The following is a 9,221-nucleotide window of genomic DNA, read 5'->3' on the forward strand; positions in this document are numbered from 1 at the left end:
TAATCATAAACACATACAAAATAAAGGTCCAAGTATATAACCTTGTGGGACACCTATAGTTATATTATTAAGCTGTGACAAAATACTATTCCAAACAATACATTGTTGTCTATTACAAAAATGTGACTTGAACCATACAAGTGAATTTGTTTGTTTGTTACAGAACATGTAGTTCCAGTATAATTTACACAGACACTATACTAATATGAACCCAAAACTCTTGCTAATGCATATGAAATGCTAAAAAAATGTTGGGTTTTTTTTTTACAGTATTTCAATGTCATTAACTACGGGATAAAAGATTTGAAAATGATAAAACAAATTAAAGAGGCTTTCTTCCCATGAAATATAATATTTATGAATTGTCATGTGTTATGTAACTTGATTGAAAATAAAACAAAAATTGCAAGGATTTCCATAAGGAATTAAAAAAAACATGAAATATTTGGAAATTGGACCAAAAATGAATAAGTCGATTGTTAAGGGTATGTCCCCTTTGGTCCATTATCACCTGAAAAAGATATTTGAAATTGATTGAAAAATGCAGACATAAATTTTTATAAGGAATCCATTTTTTTTTAGTTTCGAAATCGGACCAGAGATGTCCCTAGGAACCAGGTGTTAAAATTTCTAAAAGATCGGATATTTTTTACTCCTAATATAAGATAAATTATCGTACATAGACGAAAGTTAACATACGGCAACAACGACGAAGACAGGATGATATCATTATACAACCGAAAAATTGTTTGCTAATGTTATACATAACCAATTGTCTGATTAGATATACACATATTTAGACCAAAAATAAAGACTTGGCCACACTACAGTACTTTAAACCAGTAGCAATTTTTGCGCCTGACCCAAGTCAGGAATTTCTGGCCTTTGTATGTCTTTTTCCGTTTTCACCTTTAGTTTAGTTTCATGTTGAGTATATTTGGGCAACTCTTTCGATGTACCTATGTATAATGATGTTTTGGGGGCAACTGCAGCCTGCCCTGTGGTATGAGAGTTTGTTCGTCGTTCATTGAAGACCAATTGGTGCCTTGGGCTGATATTTTCATCTTGGTGGGGCTGTTGTCTATTTGACGTATTCACCATACCTTTTGTCATATCATATAAGTAGAATATTCTTGATATGATCAGTTTAAGGATGCTAAAGTTTTATTGAACATGTTAAGGGAAAATAAAAACGAATGTTTTTTTTTAAGTTAAATAAATCTTTTGTTTTTTTTTGTTTTGTTTTGTTTTGTTTTGTTTTTTTGTTTTGTTCTATTTGTTCTTTTTTTTTTTTTTTGTTTTGTTTTGTTTTTCTTTTTGTTTTTGTTTTGTTTTTGTTTTTGGCTCGAAATTACCTGATAAATTCGAGATTAATATACCTCCTATAATTTGGTATGATTTAGATTGATTTCACATGGTAAACGATGACTGTATTGATGGATTTTATTTTTTTCTCTCTCTTATGTGTTACAGATAAAGAAAAGTGACTGCAAAAAAATGGAGGATCATAATATTTATTACCATGGGACAAATACTAGACCAGACAAATATTCAAAACTTGATAAAAAAAAACTAAAATTTTCTAAACGAATACAAACAGCAACTCATAAATAAATGGGCATGTGGTATCCACTAAAACCTGGGATTATATAGACCAGTTATGCACCAGTAGTGTAAGTGTCTTCTGCCTTTCTAAAACATCTACTGAAGTAAAATTTGTAAATGTGTACAAATACCCTGATCTTTTGTTTCATGTTCCATTTCCCCTGGTAAAGTCTTCATAATAATTGTTCGTTGACGTAATCAGGGAATTAATTTTGTGATAAAAAAACAGACAATCCTAGGGTATATTTATTGGGGCAACATAATAGTAATCAATACGTATATCATGTAAATAACTTGTAACTCTATATAATCACTAGCATATAAAATACACCGAAAAACCTAAACTTTGAACAGAAAAAAGAGTTGTTTACATTTATTTGAAAGATTTTTATTGCTTTGTTAGTAATTATTTTTTACTTTAAGTTACCATTTTAGATAATTACAAATAAACATTCAAAGTTTGAGATTTCTATTAGATAAAAGCTTTTGGAAATAAAATTTGACATGTGCCACCCTCTGCATGGGTCTTTCATTTCATTTATTCGTCAAAACTGATTATACTGCCACAGTGCTTACTATGAGAGGAATTGAAATAAATAATTTACTTCAGTCACTTTTTGTAAATTTTTTTAATATTTCGGTGTTTGTTTATACACACTTTTTTAATTTTAATGATTTTCTCTCTATTATTCTTTGGATACGTTTGAATGTTTGTATGTAACGTATTATTTGATGTTTGACTCGAGTCAAAGTTTATTATAGTACCAGTAAAAATAAACAAAACAAGAAACTTTTGTTGGTAGTATTTCTTTCTATGAAAATTTAATATATTTAGCTCCAAACAAATACTAGTAATCAATTATTAGTATTATATTTGGAATAGTGAATTAATGGAAACCCCCCCCAAAAAAAAAATAAAATAAAATAAAATAAAATAAAAAATAAAAAATGAAAAATAAAAATAAAATAAAATAAAACAAAAAGGAAAGAAAGAAAAGATAAAAAAATACCAGTAATACTTAATCCCTTTATTATTGTCTTTAAATTAAACTGATCCTTCTGCTATCAATGCGGCAGAAAACACGTTGAAGGGTTCAGAATTGTGGAGAATAGATCCTGAAAACTGTTGTACCCAAATTTGACTGCCTTTGTATAACGGAATGTTGACCGTTTGTGATGAAAGCTCATATCGATCCTTTTGTGTCCACAAGCGAACGATCTCATTTCCATCTTTCATAAGTTTCAAATGAACACTGTTTGTTGGTTTTGCCATCATGGATACTGAAACTGTATAAATTCCAGATGTTGGGGCTGTAAAAATCCGGTTCGTGACGTCATACCCGAGACCAATGTTAGAAATCACGTTGTTATAAGGTACTTTTTCACCACTCCCTAAACTATAGCTTATTGTCATAACAGCAGTAAAGGCAATCATTGTAAACTGTTTCTCTTCATCTAATTGGATATAAAAAAACATTGTGTGTTCAATTGGTGAACTATTGATTTTTTTTTGTCTTGGTGATAATATTTATTAAAAACGAGATATTATCAAATATGCCATATCATTTATCTCTAATGTTTGTCAATTATTTTACTGTTTAACTCAAGATCTAAAGCGTATAAACTACTCGAAATAAATAAATTTATTAATTGATAATTTATTAACTAAAATATTAATAAATTCTGAACCGCTAAAGAAAGTTTGCATCATTCAAATATTAATGTTTTTGTTATTTGAGGTACACAGGAGCATGTTCACCTCTTTTCGTTATTTGAGGTACACAGGAGCATGTTCACCTCTTTTCGTTCTTTGAGGTACACAGGAGCATGTTCACCTCTTATAAGTAAATTGGTCATTTTCTTTATAATGAAATTTATGACTGACTCAACACTTCACTCAATACCAACTTAGCTTCAACCCTTACATAGCCAATGGGATGCAAAGTAGCGAAAACAGGTAAAGGACTGAATCCACGTGGCAATTGTACACAAGTACGATACCTTCAGTACCTCAGACTAAATTAGATATCATTGTTGTTTTCGATACAAATTGGATGATGTAAAAAATAAAAACACCGAAAATAGTAGACAGCTTTTGTGAGCTCTGTAATTGAAATGGAACGACATCAAGCTCCGAACAGCGTCAGGTGTTCGAAATTAACTCTAGACGCTTCAGCGAGTCATCTCAGAAAATGCAAGAATCTTGCAAAGTCGGGAAAAAGTGAGTTTACGTGACGTTATCCGATTGTCAAACGATGTTTGATTTGAATAATGTCCGAGAATTTCGAAAGGCTTGTCTGCAGCGGTTAGTAAGAAAGTAAACGTGTAGCTTGGAAACAACATACGTCAAGCAAAACATAACCATCACGTGTTACGAGCATTTTAACTTTAAGGTTGAGTTTATAGTTCTTGGTAGAGATTCCTCATTCTTTGTAAGAAATAATTCCAAATCATTCCAAACGTTTACAAAATGCTGGAATTTCTAATCGACAACATATTTGGACATGTTTTTCAACAAACGGTCGGCATTCCAATTTCCAATGGGAACAAATTGTGCTCCTTTACTTGCTGACCTATTCCTTCAGTCTTATGAGTCTGACTTTATAGCTGATCTGATTCGAAAGAAAGAATATCGTCAAGCTAGATCCTTTAATCTCAGCTTCCGCTATATAGATGATGCATTATATTTAAACAATCCTAATTTCGGGGGTTTGATACATGGCATCTACCCAAAAGAACTTGAGATAAAGGATACTACAGACACTGTGAAGTCAGCCTCATATCTTGACCTACACATAGAAATCTACGATAAAGGAAAACTATTGACCAAACTTTACGACAAACGTGATGACTTTTCATTCTGAATTGTCAACTTTCCTTTCATCTGTGGCAACATCCCTTTAGCACCTACGTATGAAGTGTTCATATCACAATTAATAAGTTATGCCAGAGCTTGCCGAAACTACGCAGACGTTTTGTATCGCGCTAGAACTCTACAAAATAGGCTTCTGGAACAGGGTTATGTTGCTACAAGATTGGAGTCTTCACTACAGAAGTTTTATGGTCGTCATCATGAATTCGTGGATCGTTATGGTGTATCCATCTGCACCATGAAAACTGATTTATTCAACGGGTCATAGTTTTCCTTTCCTCGTTTGTCTATCCCGGAAATGACTTTTTATGAGCAACTCGGCGGGTGTTTCTAGAAGAGCAGAGGACGCTTACCCTACCGGTGCATCTGGTCCATGCTCCCTGTTTTATTAGAGTCCGAGTTGCTCATTTACTTTTGTTACTTTGTATGTATGATTGTAGTTACTTTATGTTCTTTGTTGTGTATGTCTGTTTTCCATGTCTGGTCTTTGTCCCTGGATTGCATTCTTTTTATTACCGCTATAACATTGGTTCCCTTGATTACTCTTTCAAGTGTAGAACTTTCATTTCATAAAGTATTTCTCGATAAATAATTATGCGGTAATTGATATCTTTTTCATAAAAAAATTCTTACCTGCGCATCCAGTAAGATTCTTCAGTTTTTTGAGCATCTGACTAATACTTATGACATCCTCAATGGAATCCTCTGGGATCATGTAATCAAAATTATTTAATCAATACATTAAAGCATACAAAAAGGCAATCATAAATAGAAAATACTGAATGACTTCCTCTTTTAGTTATTGTTATTGTTATTTCGTATAGATTTCTTTTTGTTTTTCGTTTGTTTGGTTTTTTGGGGGGTTTTTGGGGGGGTGCATTTTTTTTTTTTTTTTTTTTTTTTTCGTCTCTTGCGGAAATCGCGTTTGTCTACAATACCACTATTTTTATAATTATATTTTTTAACCAATTTGATACATACTGGCGTCAAATGCAGGGTTACCAACATTTATTTGTTTGTAATATTGTACAATTTAATGTACATAAATTCCATTCTTTACAGAGTATCTTTTAACAGAACATTACATCAGGAAATTTCCCCGTATGATTCCAAGTTTTAAAAAAAATTAAAAGAAAACAAATAAAAAAGTGTTGCCTTTACATAATGACATTTAAAATGTAATGATGTACAGACAAAAGTTGATTTTTGTTCTTGGTTTTGTTATGTTTTGCTTCATTTTTATTTTTATTTATTCTATTCATTGTTTTGTTGTTTTTCGTTTGGTTTTTTTTTTTTGTTTTGTTTTTGTTTTGTTTTTTGTTTTTGATTTTTTTCTTGGTTTTTTTTGTTGTTTTTTTTTTTGGTTTTGGTTTTTTTGGGGTTTTTTTTTTTTGGTTTTTTTTTTGTTTTTTTTGGGGGGGTACATTTTAAGCAGGTGGTCTAAAACTTAATGCCGTTCAATACAGAATTTTCTGGAGTTCAATCGATCATTATTTTCGACAGTACCAAGTCATGGCGAGTTGATGTCAGTTTTCATTTTTAATTGATGACTTGGAATCATACGGGGTAATTTCCTGTATGTATCAAATTTGTTAAAAAAAAATAATAATAAAAAATATTATTTGATGTAAAGTTGCATATTCGGGGATATTGGGTGATAAGGACCCCTTCACAATAAATGTCAAACGCTCCGTCCTTCAATTTGTAATTAATTATTTCAAAACGACGATGACACATACCATAACCAAATACTGCGTTCGACAGAGTATGTTTTAGAAATAATACGTTAATTAGTTTAATTTAGAAGGAATAATTAATTACATCCCTTCAGCACCTGCGTATGGAGTTTTCATATCACAACTCATACGTTATGCAAGAGCTTGCCGTAACTACACAGACTTTATCTAGACTGAATCGCGCTAGAACTCTACGAAATATGCTTCTGAACAGGGTTATGTTGCTACAAGATTGAAGTCCTCACTACAGAAGTTATATGGTCGTCATCATGAACTCGTGGACCTTTATGATGTATCCATCTGCACCATGAAAACTGATTTATTCAACGGGTCATAGTTTTCCTTTCCTCGTTTGTTTATCCCGGAATTGACTTTTTGTGAGCAACTCGGCGGGTGTTTCTAAAAAAGCAGAGGACGCTTACCCTACCGGTGCATCTGGTCCATGCTCCCAGTTTTTAGTGGAGTCCGAGTTGCTCATTTACTTTTGTTACTTTGTAGGTATGATTGTAGTTACTTTATGTTCTTTGTAGTGTATGTTTGTTTTCCATGTCTGGTCTTTGTCCCTGGATTACATTCTTTTGATTACCGCTATAACCTTTGTTCCCTTGATTACTCTTTGTATGTGTATATGTAGATATATCTTTGTTAATAATAAACTAAAATCATGAAAATTTAAAACAATCAAATATATATATAGCATAAATAAGAATTCGAATAAAACAAGAGAAATGTAGAGAATGTTCTTATATTAAAGTAAACAATAATTTTTAAGTTGACACTTAAATTCAATTATTGATTTTGCGACATCTGTAAACATTAAAGTCATGGCAAAGAATAAAGCAGAATCAGAGCGAAACGAAGGATAGCAAACGTACCTGAAGCTTTTATACTGCCTTCTCTGGAAAAACCGAGATGAGTTTTGTCACTTGATGAACCAAACGAAAATACGCTAAAGAAGGCCAACATCACTAAACTACATTTAGAGACCATGATGGACTGCATTCTACTTTCCTTGTCTGTAGTGATGGGATACTTTACTTCGCAATACTTTGATATTAACATAAAACGGAATAACCACCGGAGATGAAGGACAGGAGATTTCCGTTTCTAATATCCGTTTGAGGCGGTAATGTTTCATACAAATTTAAGCAATTCATTTTATTAGAACAATGTATAATAATAAATAGACAGAGAAAGATTTGGAAAATATTGGGGATCTCGAAAAATAGCCATTTAAAGGTTAATACAGATATAGCAAGAAAGTCACTTTAACTTTCTGTACTTAACGATACGATGTACTTGTGTATAACTTGTTGGAAACACGATTCTTGACATTTTCATCAACTAATTTGATAATTTATTGTGATAAGTTCCGTCCACGAATTCATAGTCAAACAAAAAGGCAACCTGTAATTATCACCAATATCAAATATTTCATTTGCCACTTTTTTTTATGTATTTAAGGCGGATAAGAAATCTAACAAAAGCTGCTCTGAAAGGAACTAAAGCCTCCGCTGGAGCATGGTCTCACCAACCAGACGTATACTATTAAAAATTTTTCTACGAACTGAATTAATTTATTAAAGTAAGTTCATATAAGAAAAAGTCTTATCCCAAGAAGCTGTGAAAATTCAATACAATATCTTCAGAATTAAAGTAATTCGTTAACAGCGTTGTGTGTGTATACATCGTCATTGTCGGTTAAGAAAACATATTAATCGATGCATTGGTAAAATCACTGGGTTCAAGCATTGTTCATAAATCATGAATTTTTATTTCAGTTTTTTTTTAATAATTTGGACAAAAAATCATAAAAATTGAAAATAATAGCTTCACATGCCGATGCGGTTTTCATTTCAAATGAACTTGTGGAATATTATGAAAACTATATCATTACATACATAATTTATAGGTTTTATAGGTTTTGCGTATTTTTAATTTTATACATTTTTATACGATTTTAAAATTTTGGAATACATTGAAAGAGCTTTTTAAACATAATGTACCCTGATTCATAACCTAGTTATGATGTCTAATCATTCCAATACTTAAAACTGTCAATTTTTCAACAGACGATTCAATCTACTTGATCATATGGCTTTTATTAGTTATAAGCTCTATGGTCAATTTGGACAGTTCGATATTATGGGAGCAAATAATATTTTTGTACAATTTTGCAGTTTGGGGGAGAGATAAAATATGTATCTTTGTATCGAACAATATTTCTTCGGAGGAATGTTTTTGTTACCAATTTTTAGTGGAGTCGAGGTGCTCATTTTCTTTTGTTACTTTGTATGTATGATTTTAGTTACTTTATGTTCTTTGTTGTGTATGTCTGTTTTCTATGTCTGGTCTTTGTCCCTGGATTACATTCTTTTGATTACCGCTATAACCTTAGTTCCCTTGATTACTCTTTAACATTGCTCCGAAACTTTGCCATAAATATTTTGATGTGTCGTTTTGAAAAAAAAAATATCTTAAACTTCTATAAAAAAAAGTGTAAACAAATTATTTTTAAATAAATCTACAGCCCACAAGTTAAAGACTGAAATTTAATAGTGTTACATATTTTATTAAACAATGCACCATGCCTATAAGTAGATTATTGTATTAAGAAGTATTAGGTAAAGTGTCAATGATTTACTGTTCACATTAGTGAAATTGTAAATAAAATAATTTATCTAGTGATGTACTATATTTTGACTTTAGCGGAATCTTAACCTGTTACCTACCGTCACCTAGTGTATTTGTGGAACTTATACTCTACAAACAAGTGATGTACATGCTTCTGATTGGATGACAATGTTTATAAATTTCAACATAATCGGAAGTTTTTTTTGTGTTGAGATAAATTATTTCTCACAGTTGGTGTGCACTCAAGAAAAAAATGATGTTGAGTGCACACCAACTGTGAGAAATAATTACATAACGGATAATATATATATAACATAAATATGTGTGTTATATTAATATCATGAGGTATTTAGTGAGAAGGGTTTTACTAGTAA

The 9,221-nt window shown here is 31.3% G+C and overlaps 1 protein-coding gene across 1 annotated transcript; it reads right to left on the reverse strand.

Annotated features, from left to right (window-relative positions):
* Positions 1 to 2,618: 2,618 nt before the first annotated feature.
* LOC148614788 (complement C1q tumor necrosis factor-related protein 3-like) lies at positions 2,619 to 7,266 on the reverse strand. Its single transcript, XM_088589158.1, has 3 exons — positions 7,089 to 7,266; positions 5,111 to 5,182; positions 2,619 to 3,060 (listed from the first exon to the last, which is right to left on the reverse strand). The coding sequence occupies exons 1-3, from the start codon at positions 7,213 to 7,215 to the stop codon at positions 2,651 to 2,653; spliced, it is 609 nt and encodes a 202-aa protein (XP_088445284.1). The 5' UTR covers positions 7,216 to 7,266; the 3' UTR covers positions 2,619 to 2,650.
* Between the last annotated feature and the right edge of the window lie 1,955 nt (positions 7,267 to 9,221).

The sequence above is a fragment of the Perna viridis genome, chromosome 6, assembly GCF_037379345.1.
Source record: "Perna viridis isolate PV_CMFRI_1.1 ecotype Kerala chromosome 6, ASM3737934v1, whole genome shotgun sequence".
In the NCBI taxonomy this organism is placed as follows: Eukaryota; Metazoa; Mollusca; class Bivalvia; order Mytilida; family Mytilidae; genus Perna; species Perna viridis.

What these genes read in the sequence shown, in the direction of transcription:
- LOC148614788 (XM_088589158.1), bottom strand. Translation starts at nt 7,215, where the DNA reads ATGCAGTCCATCATGGTCTCTAAATGTAGTTTAGTGATGTTGGCCTTC. An exon ending in AGGCAGTATAAAAGCTTCAG is followed by an intron (nt 5,183 to 7,088) that starts GTACGTTTGCTA and finishes ACATGATCCCAG; the next exon opens with AGGATTCCATTGAGGATGTC. An exon ending in GAATCTTACTGGATGCGCAG is followed by an intron (nt 3,061 to 5,110) that starts GTAAGAATTTTT and finishes ATATCCAATTAG; the next exon opens with ATGAAGAGAAACAGTTTACA.